The sequence below is a fragment of the Bactrocera dorsalis genome, chromosome 3, assembly GCF_023373825.1.
Source record: "Bactrocera dorsalis isolate Fly_Bdor chromosome 3, ASM2337382v1, whole genome shotgun sequence".
NCBI classification, from domain to species: domain Eukaryota; kingdom Metazoa; phylum Arthropoda; class Insecta; order Diptera; family Tephritidae; genus Bactrocera; species Bactrocera dorsalis.
In genome coordinates, this window is record NC_064305.1 from 6,558,267 (window position 1) to 6,575,692 (window position 17,426).

Here is a 17,426-nt window from a genome sequence, read left to right on the forward strand (position 1 = left end):
AAACTTTTACAAGTATAACTACGAATTATTACACAAATATTTCAACACAACTTAAAATACATATTTCTTTTCTAATTAAACTAAATATGAAGTGAGCTTTAATTCATTTATATTAATAATAAAAATATTCATCACAGTGAGAGTTACAAAAGCTAAAACAAAGTTGTCCTGCACTGTTGATTATTACCCACTGCTTATTAAAAACATGTTTGTGCCCAATAAAGGCAAGACGAGCATACAAATTCAGTGCTAACTTTACTTAAATTATTATTTACCCATACATTTACAAAACGTACCAAGTAATCTTATTTTAAACATTAAATTATTTACAAACTTTTATGAAAAGTTTATGGCCGAACTGTTATTTAATAAATACTCAAAATCCATTAGACAATTTTCGATTTTTATAGTTGCCTCTGGATTCCTTTTTTGATTAGTTTCAGGTTGATTGGCGGTATCGGGAGCAAAATCGTTAACAATATGCATTCTATTAACAAATTTTTCAAAAGACGATATTGGTGTTACATCCTGGAACTCTTTAACGTCACTTTCCATTGCCGTTTTGCTATCAGTAGTATCAATTTCATTACAATGACTTATTCCGTTATCTTGGCTTATTGGACTATCATGTTTTATTTTGGTACTCTCGAGAATTGTGTTAACAGCAGCTGCTGTTTCTGCTACATTTGGATCAGCCAGCGCAACACTAACAGATCTCACAGAAGTTTTCTTTTGATTTTTTATTAACTTTTGATTTCCAGTTAACCGCCTGGTATAACCAGGTACTGTAGCACCATGGATCTTTTTAAAATGTGCGTACAAAGAATCATATTGATTGTAACATTTATCACATTTCGGGCATTTTAGTGTACGCCTGTTGGTAACAGGATCTATAACATATGTATACTTTCTGCATTTTAAACGTGGACCACTTGACAAGCATATATTCAGTTCTTCAATTGTACCAATTAACGGTCGATGCTGTGTGCGTAAATGTTTTTGTAATATGCAATGCTTGCCGTAAACTCGATTGCAAATTTTACAATGACCATAACCCATATGCATATGCTTCACATGATCCATTAAATATGTTTTCCTTACGAAAAGTTTTCCACATGTTTCACAAACATAGTCATAACTACCGTTATGAACGGTCATATGCTTTTTTAAAAGGGTCGAAAAGTGAAATCGTTTTGGACAAAGTTCACATTGATAAGTAGGCTCTCGATGGCGTCTTTTGTGCTGCTTTAACAGGCTAATGGTGGTACAACGAAATGGACATTCGTCGCATTCATAAATTTTTTCTACGTTTTTTACACGTTCTTGATGACGCTGTTTGTGGTGTCTCAAAATGCCCGCAGTTCTAGTACGAAATCCACATACATCGCAAGCAAAATGGCAATTGCCCTTCGGATGTATTTCCAAATGCTTTACATATTCACGTGAATCTGTAAATGTTTGGTCACATTCGGCGCAAACGGCCTCAGTCTCAAGCAGGTATCCAGGTACCACATGCTTTCTTTGTAAATGCTTACGTAATTTATGTATATAATCGAATCGCTTATCACACTTATTGCAAGCGTATGGTAGTTGACCCATGTTGTGCCTACGATGTTTATGAATTTGCAATCCAACTGCATCATAACAAAACTGTTTACATATATCACAGTACACCTTTGTTTTGTTTACGTCGCCGTCGCAAGACATATATTCTGCGCATTTGGTATAGTAGTCGATGTATTTTTCTGTGAATTTCATATTTGAACGTCCTCCTTTTGCTTCAGTCATACCAATAAACCAAGCTTTAATATTTTCAACATTTTTACACAAAACACTCTTTTTTAAATTAAGACTCCACTTTTCCGTCATTATTGCCAACAAATCTTTTAGGTCATTTTTATATCTTTTGATATTCAAATCGCTGTTGCTTTGCCATAAATTGGGAAATCCTTTTAAATGTTCCAAGAAATCCATTACAATTGCAGGGGAGGTATTTTCGAAGTTTATCTGCAAAATTGTAAAATCAATATTAGTTAAGATAGTAGATAGTATATTTTTCCCAATATCCCAAGAATGTTATGCTTAATTTCAAGTCGATCTTTGCAAAAGTGAAAAAGTTAAAAGTTTGCCGATTTCAAAACTTTACATGTTCACCACAACTCAAGTTTTCAAAGTCGGTGCCCCTCAGCACCTTCAAAACTACAGCGAATTGAAACTATCTAATATTTTTATGTAGATATTATTTTTAATTACCTGATCTATTGTTTCCTCAGGTTTCGCATTACATTTATTCTTATCCTATATTTGAAAGTGTAAAAACAGATTTTTATTAGTATTACTGTTAGGCAATATTAATTACAACACAAAAACAACAACTTACCCTCATTCTGCCGTAACAGTGTTCTAAGCAGACTTCATAATTTTCTGCAGGCATATAATAAGGTTCCTCATCAGAGAAACTATCATAACCATTACCATGGTCGAAGTGTTCTGGTAATAGTTCTTTAACGTCAGGTTTTATAGTCAGACAATTTAAACGATCTTTATCAATTAAATTGACAAAAAGTTTTTTTCCCGAAGTTTCATGCACTTCAACATCATCACTAGAAAAATGCTCATTGAAAATATCAGTTTCATCGTTGAGAGACTCGACATCGCTTACAGATTTCACGTCGTTTTCGGTATATACTTTTTCCAGGTCACCATGAGTATCAATAACATGATCTGAAAATTCGGACCAAAATGATATAGGGAATTCCGCATCGCAATAAAAACAACGAAGATTAAAATATTTGTCATCGCCAGTTTTTGAAACATTAACGAATCCACAATTAATTCGATCTTCCGCTCTGTGAAAAGTAAAACATGAAATTTAAAAAGTTTATAAACATTAATAATTTTTTGTTTATATTTACGGTTCCTCAGTTTGCACACCGTTTGTGGTGAATGTTGCACTACTATTATTTTGTGGGTTTTCTAGCACATGTCTGAAAATGTAATATTTTGTAGCAGACAAATAATGCAAGTTAAAAATAAAGTAAATTATTACTCAAGTGTTTGCTCCTCTAGCTCTAATTCTTTACCGTCAGAATCGTACACTGGTATATGTTGCTTTTTCGCCAATTCCTCGTCGTCAAATAGAGCTTCATTTATGCTAAAAAAAATCATATTTAATACTTTAAGAAGTAAAAATATTAGAATACTCACAATTCAATATACGTTGTGAGTGGTGTGGTTTCCGGGCAAGCAGGGGCAAATTGAACTGGGGGTTTTTCAGTTTGTTTATTTTGTTTTAGAGATGTTTGATTATTCTGCAGTTGAATTCGTTTTCTGTGGTTGTCCCTTATTTCCTGTATTTTCCTATTTTGTTCAATGCTCAGTGAAGGAAAATACAGTTTTGTTGGCTTCTGTATGGGGTCCTCCAAAGATTTCACAGTTGTTGGAACATGTGGAACACTTTTCCTTTCTTTTTCCAAGGGAGTTGATTTGTACTTGCCATTTGGAGGATTATTAGTTGAATGCACTACTTTCTTTTTGAGAAATGTTGAGGGATCAATTATAATTACTCTTGAATTAGCCACATTCATTTCTGACATTTGGTTGAGAGAAGCCTCCATGTAATTTTATTTTTAGATAGCAAACTGTTTAGAGATTTACAAAAATATTTTAAGCTTATAAAAGATATGTTGTGTGCAAATAAAGCCGCCAGAAATCACTATTTGTAATCAGCTGCTCGCTGGAGATAAAACAAACAGTTGAAGTCGATACATTATTTTATGTAAATCGAAAGAAGAATTCTACAATTAATTAAATATATTTGTAGAATTAAACAAAAATGTATATTTCTTAAAATAAAATAGTTATATTCAAATAATTAACTATGAGTATTAATGAAAAACATGAATTTTACACCGATTTCAATTCAAAAGTTAATTAAACGCATGCAGTCTCTATAACAAACGATAAAAATTGCAACTCTGTGTTTTCATTTGTTTCCTTCGGCATATCACCAAAATTTTATTTTCTTATTGGACTCTATTGGATATCTTTGCTAGAAAATCCAAATTCAACAGAACAAATTTAAAAAGAAATCATAAAATATTCAAAAATAATTATAAAAGTAGTGCGCAGACGTTTTCCATCCACAAACCGTATTGTGCAAAAATGAATATAAATTTACCAAATTTCAATGTAAAAAATCTGGTGAAGGAGGCGGGAAGTACTCTGTCCAGAGTGGTGCAGGTAATATGTCTAATAATATGCGTGCGGCCTTAAGTGTACTGTTATGTCAGTGGGTGGTGGGTGCAAATCCTATGTTTGTTATGACACCGTTCGAATACACCATTGTTTCGATGAATGATTATTTCACGAATCGAAAAAAAATACATGAAATTTAAGAGTTGACAAATTAAGCCCTCGATGTACTCACATTTATTGACACTATAATTTTGTTTTCATTCCTTTTTCGTTTGCAAATATTACCCTCTTCATTCACAACGCATCGATTATTTATCACTAGCTAACGGAAGAAAAACTCGGCACCACAGAGCGCACAGAGTACGATAATGAGTTCCAGAATCTAGCTGAACGTGCCGATATAACCAAAACGTGGACAGAAAAAATTGTGCGTGATACCGAGACAGTATTAATACCCAATCCACAAAACCGCATAGAAGATTTTATTTTTGAAAAAATCGAAAAAACTAAACCACAACGACTGAGCAACTTAGAGCACTTGGCTTTAGGTATGATAGAGGCCGGTGGAGATTTCGGTCAAGATTTACCATACGGTCAAGCTTTAATAAAAGTTGGTCAAGCCGAACAGAAACTGGGGCAATGCGAACGAGATTTTATTGCATCCTCCGGCATATGTTTCACTCAACCCTTGCGTAAATTCTTAGAGGGTGAAATGAAAACAATAACGAAGGAACGCGGTATATTAGAAACCAAACGGTGAGTTTGACAATAACCTTAAACTATGCAATTAATGAACATATGCGTACTGTTTCATCCATACAAATAATTTTAGACTTGATTTGGATGCTTGCAAAAATCGGGTTAAGAAAGCTAGAAGCATGTTAGGACAACAGGCGGTAAGTTAGAATATTAAAAAGTTTTAATACTATAAAGTGATCCAAACGCATGAAAAACCAACGTTAACTTCGGCTATATTATTATTAAGCTATATTACCCTTCGCAAATACAAACGTTTTCATACACAAACTTGACTTTGATCCGTCAGTTTGTTCGAACAGATTTTCGAAAAATGGTCCTTTGTCTTGAACCATAAGTGAATATATCTGGTAAAAAAAACTTATCCATACGAGGTTGGTTTTGATCATGCAGTTTGTACAGAATGGCTATATTGGTTTGATCTTAACAATTTCTCCGGAGAGAAACTTCGTGGCAGACTTAATGTACTCTGTTCAGGGTATAAAGATATCAAAATGGAGTTATTTGAGAAAATATAAAATAACTGATTATCATTAGGGCTCATTGAACAAATTAGGGCATCGTTTATTATTTAAGCGTTATATTCATGATATTATTGTTTATAATGAAATATGAATATTTGCACGCTGCTTTATTTTGGAATTGTTAGAAAGATGGTGTCTCCCCAGAGGCAGTGCTTGAGCAGGTACTTAAAGATAACAAATGTGTAAACATTATTTTTATTAGTTAACCATTTTACACAATACCCGACCCACTCAAAATTCATATTAATACATACAGGCCGAACGTGACTTGCGTGTCGCACAGGCGGAATTCGATCGTCAGTCAGAGATTACCAAAGTATTACTTGAGGGCATCAGCACTTCACAGGCATCTCATTTAAGACATTTGCATGCATTTGTTGAAACACAAGTGCGTTATTACAAGCACTGCATGGATGCGATGAACAATTTGCAACGCGATTTGGCCAAGTAAGTCAAGTAAGCTAATTCTAAGTTTGCACGTTTTATTAATTAGAGTATGATAGCATTTTCCGCACCTTAGTTTTTAATCATTCTTTATAAGCACGCCAAAAATAAATATGTATAGTATATTGAATTTTCAAATTTAATGTACATATGTATGTATATACATTTTATATTAAATAATATTTTAAGTAAAATGGAACTTTAATATAAAACTTGTAATAAATCAGTGAAACAAAACCTCAATTGGTTTGCAGACTACGTCCCGCAAAGCCACGACTACGCATAAACAGCGAAGATGTGGATGGGCCTCCCAACACCGTAATGCTTTCAAATATCCATGCAACGCTTAACAGTAACGAAACACATGAAGTTAATGAATTCAGGGATAATGATGATTTAAATAATTTCCACACTGTCGATATCAATAAGCATAATAATGTTAGCACTAATGAACATCAACAAAATACTAATGGAACATCTCAAAATCAAAATAATACTACAAATCCGTTTGCAACAACCCAAATTTTAGAACAATATGACATTGAATTTGATACCAGTGCTATAACTTCAGTTTAAACGAGAAGGGAGTGAAAATATATACATATGTATATATGTAATTTAGCATATATAAAAATATACATAGTCAGGTTGTGCTTTTCGATATAAGCAATATTATGAATTTAAATAAAACGAATAGTTTACCGCTGTGCTAATCGCGATATTGAAAGTTTAACATATGAATGAGTAATATTTACTTGCATATTGCAAGTATGTACATACATATGTACGATAAAAACAACTTTGAAAACTCAAAACCTCAAATTAGAATCAAAATTGTAATTAATTAATAAATCAAATAATATATTCACGCTCGTTGTTGTTGTATTACGATGCACTATAAATAATATAAATTTAAAGGTTTTATACCTCAACATAAGTGCGTAAAATACTTTTTTCAAATCCTTATAAAATGCACATGTTATTAATATTAAAGCGCATAAAATGCATAAGTAGGTTTCAAGTACAAAAGGTATATGTTATACAAGAGGAGAGGAAGAAAAATTATTAAAAACTAAAAGTAAATTAAATGCAGAAATAAATGAGCTGTATTTTTTATTGATCTGATTCGTCTCATATATCGTAAATGAAAAAAAAAAATAGGAACAGGGTTGCAAATGATACATTAAAAAAATAATTGAAATTTTTTTTTGTAACCCGGAAAATCTGAATTAAAAATTATTTTTAAATTTCCAATTCAAATACAGTATTGAAAATAAAATAATCAATTACCTAAAAGAAAACAAATTAATTATAAACATCGTACTAATTTTTTTTTTTTTTAATTTTGAATCCCAAATACCCTCATAATTAAATATTAAAAACGGAAAATTTCTTATTTGTGTTTAACAGCTTTTAAATGTAGTGTTTCAGTTACAAATTAATTAATTCAGATTTTACTTGAAACATATATTTTTATTTGGCAATAAAATTATTAAATTAAAGTTTTTTTCAATTGTTAATCAAAGATGTTTAATTAAAAAATATTATAAATTTATTAAATATAAAATAAAATTTCTTGAATATGAAATAGTTCTCATATTATATTACAAAACATAGTATTAAATTATTCGTTGTTTACGATAATGTATAGTATGTATGTATATTGAAAAAGGTGCGAAATTAATCTTAGCTGTAAGGTATTATTTGTATATTTATATATAGCTCTAAACTTCCTTCCAATTAATATACTTAACCGACAATTACTTAACCCATAATAGTGTTACATGTAGTTGTTCGTAATATCCTCGTAATGTCGCCGTGCTCATTATATCATATATTATTTTGCTTAGTTTGGGAGGCCCCACTCCATACGTACCAATCGATATATACAACGATAATGATGGTAGTGCCGCTGGTGGCATTGGACTCAATGCTGGCGTTGGCATTGGCAACGCTGGCGGTGGTGCTGCAGCCGGTGTGGCTGCTGGAAGCGGTGCTAGAAGACGCAACCCAGGCGATCCAACACTAAATGCTGACCAAATGCGACGCGCACGTGTGCTATGCGCTTACGATGCAAAAGATCACACCGAATTGAATTTAAATGCTAACGAGGTATGTGAAATCTTTGTAATAGATGTGTGTATAGTTATTTAATTTTTCTTTTTTAGGTAATATTCGTAACTGAATGTTCACCTGTAAATCCGGATTACATGTATGGCAAGCAGGGCTTATTGAAGGGACTGGTGCCACGCGCTTTTCTCGAAATGCTCGATGACGAAGGAAATGACACGTATGCAGGCAATAATGATTATTAAGGGAACGTCTGATAATAGCATTTAAAGTGCAATAGTTCACTTATGCAAAGCAAAAAAAAAATGTACACCACACGTTCCATAAGTTTAAAAAAGCAATGTTAAGGAAAATCCACAAATACTCATAAAATTTATTTAATTTATACCTATTTATTTAGCGTTACGTAAAATGCAGAATACAAGCAAAGATATAACAACATAGACGGTATATACATATAAATAGCAATGTTAAATTGACCTAGAAATTGCAGTACAATAATAAAAAAATTATACAAATAATAAATATATAAATCGAATAACACCGCTACAAAATGAAAATATTAATAATTTTTAAAATATGTTGCGACCAAAATATGTTATAGAAAAATTGCTTAGAGACGGTCCGTTGTTATCTAGAACTATAGTAGCGGCTAAGTTTGCTAAATAATAAACCAAGTGGTAGCGAGTGGTACAATAATATGTCTATAATGCCTGTTGTTATAAACTACGAACCGCACGATAATCATAATTACAACATACGTATTAGTACATAGCGTTAATATTTCATTTTTAGAAAATTCTTTAAGTCGGCGCAGCATTTGTATGCATACAAGTATATAAAGTAAACACTATTTATATTTGGAATTTTTAGTTATACGTTTTATTTTAGTGTTTTACTTTTTTAGTTTAATTAATAGTTCTTTGTGTCTTCCAGTACCAGAAATCTTAAAAAATATGCCAGTAATTTGGTTTTAATTGTTATTAAAGAATCTCCACACCTTCTTAGCTATAATTGAAGCATTGGTATTTTAAAAGAAAAAAATTAAAAGACAATTATTTGTTTATGTGAAAAGGGCTTTATTATATGTTTTTACATGTAATTGTGTTAATTTAAAAACAAAATGAAATTTACAGTTCTTAAAGCTGCTGCCTGATCGTCAATTGAAAATCCATCAAATTAACAAATAAATTCAGCAAGCTAATTAAAATATAATATATACTATATGCTTGCAGATCACTTAAAAAATATTCCAGATTATTTAAGGTGCAATTAAGGCGGGTCAATTAGACAAATATAAGTGTCTTTGCCATTAGCAGTGTACAGGCAGTATTTTTCGCTTCTCTGATATTTTTTGTGCAAATAAAAATATAGATCGTATAGTTTGTATATACATGTGGTATATACATATATTATAAAAAAATATATAAAGTATATTACAAGTTATTTGTGCAATTTTCTTCAATATAGTGCAATTAAAATTAAAAATATTTCAATTTAAATCTACATATTTCTTATACTATAACTCGATTTGTTTCATATGCCTAATCATATAAAATACAAAAATATAATCTTAATGCTTAAATAAATACTAAATAAAAGTAAAAACAAAAATATCATATAAGTGAATAAACAATTACAACGAAACACAATGAATTGGTTTCCCCAAAACTTTAACCATTTGTTATACTTTTCGCCTTAAATATACTATTAATAATTTGAGGTTATGCCATTAACTTTGCAACAACATCAATTATGTGTAATTAAAAAAAGCAATTTGTCTTCTTCTTCTCTTACTTAACTTTAATAAATGCAATTGCAAAATCAAATAGCAAAAACTAATACCAATCATATAAAGGAACAAATATATGTACACCAAGTGTTATCCTGGTTAACATGGAGAACGTATGTGTGCCTCGTGCATGTGGCAATAATTTATTTCTAGCGATTCGTTGTTTAGTAGTTAATTTATTATGTACAATAGTAGTGAGAAAAAATAGCAAACGTAATCGCGTAGAATTTTTAGAAAGACATACAAATATACATACACATAGTTTCACAAACCTAAATAGCATACACAATACGCTTGAGTGAAAATGTACCTCCATTTGTGTAATTTAATAACTTTTGTCTAGCATACAAAATTGTATTATTATTGACTTTATGTAATTATTTGGTTATTTCAAGCCGCTCTGCCACGATTTGTCAGCACTTTACTTTGTTGAATATGCAAATGAAACGTTTTCGATTACTTACTTCATTCCCGTAATATTAAAAACATAAATGTATTACAAATAATAAAGCAAAAAATTAAACAAATAAATCGTAACGTTGTTGTGTTATTTAAAATATTTATATTTTTAAGGAAAACAAAAAGCATTAACTACGATTGTATCGAAGCTAGACATACTTCACAAAGAAATAGTGTCCATAGAAGAATCAATCTGAAAAATTTATTTGCAGATGGCACTGTTGATTTGGACCATAATCCCTACAAAATTTCGTGAGGATATCTCGTCAAATAAAAAACATTTTCCATACAAGAACTTGATTTTGATCGTAGCGTTTTATGGCACCTATATACTATAGTGGTCCGATATGAGCGGTTCCGACAAATGAGCATAAATAAATCTTTTAAAAGAATTTGTAATTTTCCAAAGAAAAATACTAAATGGCAGAAAAGTTACTTTAAAAGAACTATTGTATTTATTTTTAATTCGTTTCACGATATAATTTGTGCTAAATTTTAGATAAGCTAGAATATACAAGCATTCGGTTTTCGTTCGCCTATGGCTCTCGTTTTATGCATCTATCACTTGCGGCGCACCTGGGCCACGTTTTACATATTTCAGCAGGCGGACAATAGTTGCGGGTGTCACACCCTGTATACGACTCGCTGCTGCTATAGTCTGCGGTTGTATCAAAGCCAACTTTTGTCGTTCCTCATTCGAAAGGCTTAACGTTTTGGCGAAGTAGTCAATATCAACTGGTATTGCTAAACCTTCCTCGCGCCGTACATCTTCGACGTCACGCTGCTGTTCAGTCACAAAATAGGCGTACAACGCTTCGATCTTTAAGCGTTCACATATCACACGCTCGTGTCGTAACCAACCCAAAACTTCTGGTTGCAGTTCTATCATTTGTGTCAGCGTTATATTATCAGCCGGAATGCCAAGCATATCGAATGCGCTTTTTTCTACGGAAGCTTTTGCCTCACGTATGCCAAGCTTACGTCGCCAATAATTGGAATGTTGTTGCAGAGATTTCAGTTGTTCAATGGCAAGATATAGTTTTTGTTCTGTATCTTTAAAAATTTTAAAACGTTTTTCGCTGACTACACCAATGTTGTAGCCTTTTTCTGTTAGACGTATATCTGCATTATCTGGACGTAGTGAGAGACGAAATTCAGCGCGACTAGTAAACATACGATACGGCTCATTAGTACCCAAAGTTGTTAGATCATCAATGAGCACGCCAATATAACCTTCAGTTCGACTAATTTTCAGTTTATGTAGTTTATTGTTCTCAGTTTCAGCGTTGTATGCATGTTTTGCTTTACTAGCCGCATTGGCACCGGCAATTATACCTTGCGCTGCTGCCTCTTCATAACCAGTAGTACCGTTTATTTGACCGGCAAAGAACAGATTTTCCACCCGTTTCGTTTCCAGCGTGGGAAAAAGTTCACGCGGATCAATAAAATCATATTCTACACCATAACCAGGTTGCTCCACTATAGCTTTTTCTAAGCCCTGAATGCTATGTACCAATTCCACTTGTTGTTCGTATGGCAGCGTACATGAGAGTCCCTGTGGGTAGATTAATTTACTTTCGAACCCCTCTGGTTCCAGCCAGATTTGATGCTCCTTTTCACCAAATCGTAACACTTTTGACTCGATAGATGGACAGTACCGGGGACCTGTAATTTCTTCAGTCACATGACGGTTTACATGCAAGTTTTTTCTCACAATTTCATTAACACGTAATGTAGTATGCGTTAGGTAGCATGGCAATTGTTGATCTGCTTCAATCCAAACTCTATCATTCAAAAAAGAAAAAGGTACAGGTGGATTATCACCTGTATGACGAGTTATTCGATCGTAATCTATGGAATCTTTAGCAATGCGCGGAGGAGTGCCCGTTTTTAAACGTCCCATTCGAAATCCTATTGTTTCCAGTGATTGACCCAAAGCCATTGCCGGCTCATCGCCTATTCTACCGGCGGGCCGCACTTCAAGTCCTATGTTGATGTTTGCTCGCAAAAATGTTCCTGTGGTCAATATGACAGTATGACTATATACAATTTCACCACCTTGCAATACTACACCTTTGCAATATTGCGTATTTCCATCGGCTGCTGCATCTATAAACAAATCATCCACTGCTGCGCTACGTATTTCTAAGTTTGTCATATTGAATAATTCTTTTTGTACAGCTTCCTTATATAGTTTACGATCGATTTGCGCCCGCGGTCCCCAGACAGCAGGTCCCCGTCTTCGATTTAAAATTTTATACTGCACCCCAGAAACGTCACAACAACGTGCGCATAATCCATCCAATGCATCGACTTCGCGCATCAAATGTCCCTTTCCGATTCCACCAAAGGATGGATTACATGACATTTCTCCAATTGTCTCCAGTTTATGTGTAATCAACAAAGTCCGTGCATTCATTCTGGCCGCCGCCGCACATGCTTCTGTACCGGCATGACCACCTCCTATCACTATACAATCGTATTCAATCCTTGTGTTATGGGCTGCTGTCAAAGTTGGGTTTTTCCGATCAAATAAGAACAGCTTATTTAGTCTCTTCGCTATTTTTAAACTTCTTAACATTTCTATTTCATAAAATTAGTTTTTATATGTTGTTTTTAAATGTCAGATTCAAAATATGTTGCTATGGCAAATCAGCTGATTATTGCGTTTCCATGGAAATATAATCAAAGGCTATGAACGCAGTATGTAGATGTATGTTGTCTTAATATTTGCTACAACATATCTGTTCTAATAAATAAATTAGGTTTTCTTTACGGCTTTTTATTATTTATATTGTTTTTATTAATAATATATAATACAATTAATAGAAATTTCGCTAATTTATGGCAATAATAATGAAGCATTCAAAATTAATTGTAAGTATGCCTTTTGGACTTGGCAACTCTAAAAATTTCCTCATTGGGAAATTTCGGTTTGATATGTCTAAAATACCCAAAGCGTTTGAATTTTTGTACTGTATCCTTTTGTGTTTGTCCGTGAAGTTATTTTTGTAAAGTGATTGGCACCTTTAAATATAATTTTCAGTCAAAAGTTGAATAATTTTTTAAAATGGATCGCTACCGTAGTTTATATAAAGAAAATTCGTCCATGATGAGTCCGGCGCAACACAATCGGACAAATCGAGAATTGCAAAATGCAAATCGCGCCAAAAAAAGGAGAGAAATCTTTGAAAGCGGACGTAATTTCAATGTTAGCCCTACGCCAAAAAAATCATTAGAAAAGGAAAACCAATTAGTACGTAAGGAATATGTGAATGAAAATAATGAAATATGCTTTGAAAATAAAGAGAATGTCGACGTTGTTGAAGAGCTATTAACTGCCCCGAAAAGCAATGAGACGAAAAGTACTGATCAGACTGAGATCAATAAGTCCCGAATAGCATTGGTAGCAACTAGCAAAAAAAATTCTGAAAAGTCTACCCGACAAGAAGCATTTTTGTTGAAATTTATACAATGGAAAGAGGCACACAAACTAAAAGAGCAGAAAAGACTGGAACCGAAAAAACGACCATTTGTGCCCAGCGGTGGAGTTGGCGGCAATACTTTTAGTGATGGAATTAAGCCGGTTACAGCAGTTACAAGTAAAGTGAAAAGCAAAGAAATTGCCACATTTGTACCAAAGGATCATAAATCTTTTAAACCTCCTATGGGATTAAAAAATCCTGCATCAAAAATGGTAATTTTTTATCTTGAAACATTATTGGTAAATTATAATTATTTCTATTTTAGACATCAGCAGCTAAAAGGATAATTGAAAATGATCGAAAGTCTTTCTACACAGCTGTGCCAACACCGCCAAAAAATAAACAAGATAATGCCATAAAAGCCGATGTCAAAAAGCCGTCGGCAGTTAGTAGAACTCCGGCAATTTCCACTTTGACGAAAAATTCAACTACAACTCCAGCTACGTCGGCGCTAAAATCAATAAAAATTGCTACAATCACCAAGTCTAGTAGCACGAAAGCTGCGAAAACTCCTCAAATTACAACAAAAGCGGTAACTAAGCCTACAGCAATAATCGCCCCTAACAAGAAAGGTCTTACATACCCTAGCAATGTAGCAACTCAAGCATCTGCCACACAAAAATCTACATCGAATGTATGTCAAAAGGCACCTATGAACGAACAAATAAAATCGACTTCTGGGTTCAAAGCCAACAATGCTGACAAGGTTACGAAGACTTTTGAAAATCGTTTAAATAATGCAATGAAATTTGCGCATCCACAACCAGTAAAAGCGCCTGGCACATTATTTAGGAAGCCACTGGCACAACCTATAAAGGTTGGAGCGAATGCTAAATTACCTAATGCCGGTACAGTTGGAAATACTGGAGTTATAGGAAAATCACACCCACTGCAAAGCAAACGAATTACTGCTCAAGTAAACGAACATCGCAATGCGAAACTTGCAACAAATTTTAAGGCAAAAAGTACGCAGGTCTCAAAATTTAACCGTCCAACAGCCCCTAGCAAAATTACCATTAAAGGTAAAACATTACTGGGTGGTAAGCGTATTTGTACCGCGGATGCTGCATTCGCTATTGCGGAAACACCAACAGATTTGCTAAATATCAATCCATTTGAACCATTTGTTACATCAACACGTGTAAAATCGCTTTCACCACACAGTGCCAATGCACCTAATATAAGTCCTGTTAATTCCGAAATGGTTGTTAATAGTAATAAAGAAGAAACAGAATCCAATCAAAATATCCGTATGCACAGTTCAACTTCAGCTAAGCGCGCGCTGCTACCAAATGTTGTTAAAATATTGCCTCAAAATCAAATTCAAAGACAGAAGAGTAAATTTAATTTTGTACGTTATTCGGTTGGGTTGTCAGAATTAGAAAGTGATTCAGATGCAGGTGATGTAGAAAACGAAGTGAAGGGGAGCATACCAACTAATCAGACGGAACTAACAATGGTTGACCCTCAACCAAACGACTCAAATAATAAAGGTACATATCAATATATTTATTTGTATATGATAAAACTAATCTTTAAGATTATTTTCTTATTAAATTGTTTTATACCTGTTGATGTTTTCGCCGGAGTTAACGTTTTTTTTTTTTTTTTTTTTTTACTTTTTTTTTGACGTAAATTTTCTTTAATTTATTTGTATTATGACAGGCAATACGACATTGATGCCGAAAACTCCTCCTCCAACTGATGCAGAACGTCCTGTAAACTATATCAGCTCTTTTGTTTCGGTGTCGCGTGGTAAAGTTAGCGCGCGTAAGGAACGCGAAAAGCGGGATAGTATTTACCTTCCAAATGCGGATGACACCTTACTATCCACGACATTGACCAAGACCGAAGAAGCAAATAAACCAGAAACGCCGTGCAAATCATTAGTTGCTACACCGGTTAGTGTTGAAGCCCGCCGAATACTCGAGGCGGTGCGTTATTTCCGGCTACAGCTGCAAAACGAAATCGAACGCTTACATACATTATGCGACGAATGGGATAAATACAAAAGCCAAAACTTACCGCTTTTGCAAAAGACTGGTGGAGAGGACATGATCAATGTTACCATTGGACAAACAAAACTGCTAACCAGTAAAAAGTTCCAACAGTTCAAAGGCCTAATTGATCGTTGTGAAAGTGGTGCAAAAGGTACGGCCGCTGCTGATGATGGTAGCGAAGATACTAAGCTTATTACTGATGTGGACTTGGAAGGTTTTTGGTCTATGCTAAATTTACAGGTGATTTCAATCAATAAAAAACAATGTATATGTATGTATATAAAAATAAATTGTTTGCCTACAGGTTGATAACGTGGAGAAACGTTTCGAAAATTTGAAACGTTGGAAAGCAAATAATTGGTCCGATCCCGACGATGTGGAGGAAATCAAACAAGACAAAATAAAACCCAAGCCGAAATTGAATAAAGTAAAGAAACCAAAAGCGCCAGCAAAAACAGCTAAAGCCAGTAGTGGTTTACAGGCAATGTTACGCAAAATGCACGCAGAGATGCGTAAAAACAAAGAAACTACAGCTGATCCAGGTGCAAACATAGATGGTGCAATGATATTAACACCGACGCGTCAACGACAACGTCGTTCCCAAAGTGGCACACCGAAAATTGGTTCAAGTTTTGAGAACAACAATAGCACACCGCGTCGTGTTTCGGTGGTTGTACGTGATCGCAAATCGCTATCAGCGGCAGCCACAGTTATTAGTTTGCCTGCCGATAGTAAAGTAATTGCTGCTGCAGCTGCGCATAGACGTCTTTCACGCATCGCAGCAGAATCACCTAAATCTATTAAGGCATGCGGCAATGAGTTGCGTCGCAGCATTAATAGTATGGAAAGAGCATTAGCTGGCAATACTGATTTGCTGCGTAGCGCTCTAGCCGGAAATGCATATAAATCACGCCGTCGGAGTGGTACACCAAACTTCATTGAATTACCCCTCGATTCGAACGCTCTCAGCAAAGAATCAAATGTGTTAGCCAAAGTTCCTACACCTACCAAGACATCACCACCAGCGGTGAATGTTGGTCGGAAGTCTATATTAAAGACACCCGGCACGGCTAAGGGCAAACCGAAGAGTGTGATTTTTAGCGAAAAATTGCGTGTTAAAAAATTCAAGTTTACTTTAGAAGATGATGAGCCTAGTGAAGATGAAGAGCAACGTATGCAAACCAGCACAGAAGGTAAATAACTTAAAAAAATTATTCGCTTTATTTGATATCAATTAATTTTGTGTCCGAATTTTATTGCAGAGCCACTAGATGACCAACGCACTTATTCCTTACGTACGCGTAAAGTTGTCCTGCGACCATCCAGTGAATTTGAAATCCCCAAAGCTTAAAATGTCTATAATTTATTTTGTAACTGCTATTAGATTGTTAGTTATTTAGCTGTCTTAACTACATTTGTTTTCTTTTGTAGCGCATTATTTGTCAACTATTATATCTATTTTAATTTTTTTAAATAAAAATTTTAATTCGGTTTTTAGTTTATGTATATCAATTTAAATAAGTATATGATAAAACAAGAAAAAGCATTAATTTCAACTGCACCGAAACTATAATACCCTTCATAGTTGCAATTTTCATGGCATAAAAGCGAATAATAAGATCTAAATCATAATTTTGACCGGTCAGTTTAAATGCCACTGGCCAAGTACAATGTCTGTATATGGAGACAGCTGGCAGTC

General features: G+C 33.8%; 4 protein-coding genes across 9 annotated transcripts; 2 read left to right on the forward strand and 2 right to left on the reverse strand.

Annotated features, from left to right (window-relative positions):
• Window positions 1-92: 92 nt before the first annotated feature.
• Window positions 93-3,734, reverse strand: LOC105228434 (uncharacterized). The gene is made up of 6 exons (XM_011208262.4): window positions 3,208-3,734; window positions 3,050-3,154; window positions 2,916-2,987; window positions 2,381-2,849; window positions 2,254-2,298; window positions 93-2,007 (listed from the first exon to the last, which is right to left on the reverse strand). The coding sequence occupies exons 1-6, from the start codon at window positions 3,615-3,617 to the stop codon at window positions 337-339; spliced, it is 2,772 nt and encodes a 923-aa protein (XP_011206564.2). The 5' UTR covers window positions 3,618-3,734; the 3' UTR covers window positions 93-336.
• A 255-nt stretch (window positions 3,735-3,989) lies between these two features.
• LOC105228435 (endophilin-B1) lies at window positions 3,990-10,320 on the forward strand. 6 transcript variants are annotated; one of them, XM_011208267.4, is made up of 8 exons: window positions 3,990-4,242; window positions 4,520-4,953; window positions 5,030-5,093; window positions 5,603-5,638; window positions 5,734-5,924; window positions 6,176-6,300; window positions 6,433-6,491; window positions 8,090-10,320. In XM_011208267.4, the coding sequence occupies exons 1-8, from the start codon at window positions 4,165-4,167 to the stop codon at window positions 8,234-8,236; spliced, it is 1,134 nt and encodes a 377-aa protein (XP_011206569.1). In that variant the 5' UTR covers window positions 3,990-4,164; the 3' UTR covers window positions 8,237-10,320. The 6 variants fall into 6 exon arrangements, with proteins under 6 accessions (XP_011206569.1, XP_011206570.1, XP_029407029.1 ...); XM_011208268.4 differs by lacking the exon at window positions 5,603-5,638 and having other exon boundaries at window positions 3,991-4,242; XM_011208263.4 differs by lacking the exons at window positions 6,176-6,300; window positions 6,433-6,491 and adding an exon at window positions 7,772-8,033 and having other exon boundaries at window positions 3,996-4,242.
• A 354-nt stretch (window positions 10,321-10,674) lies between these two features.
• LOC105228436 (protein MTO1 homolog, mitochondrial) lies at window positions 10,675-12,895 on the reverse strand. Its single transcript, XM_011208269.4, has one exon. The coding sequence runs from the start codon at window positions 12,821-12,823 to the stop codon at window positions 10,793-10,795; it is 2,031 nt and encodes a 676-aa protein (XP_011206571.2). The 5' UTR covers window positions 12,824-12,895; the 3' UTR covers window positions 10,675-10,792.
• Window positions 12,896-13,192: 297 nt separating this feature from the next.
• Window positions 13,193-17,221, forward strand: LOC105228437 (guanylate kinase-associated protein mars). Its single transcript, XM_011208270.4, has 5 exons — window positions 13,193-13,939; window positions 13,993-15,220; window positions 15,393-15,967; window positions 16,032-16,920; window positions 16,990-17,221. The coding sequence occupies exons 1-5, from the start codon at window positions 13,313-13,315 to the stop codon at window positions 17,076-17,078; spliced, it is 3,408 nt and encodes a 1,135-aa protein (XP_011206572.2). The 5' UTR covers window positions 13,193-13,312; the 3' UTR covers window positions 17,079-17,221.
• The last annotated feature ends 205 nt before the right edge of the window (window positions 17,222-17,426 follow it).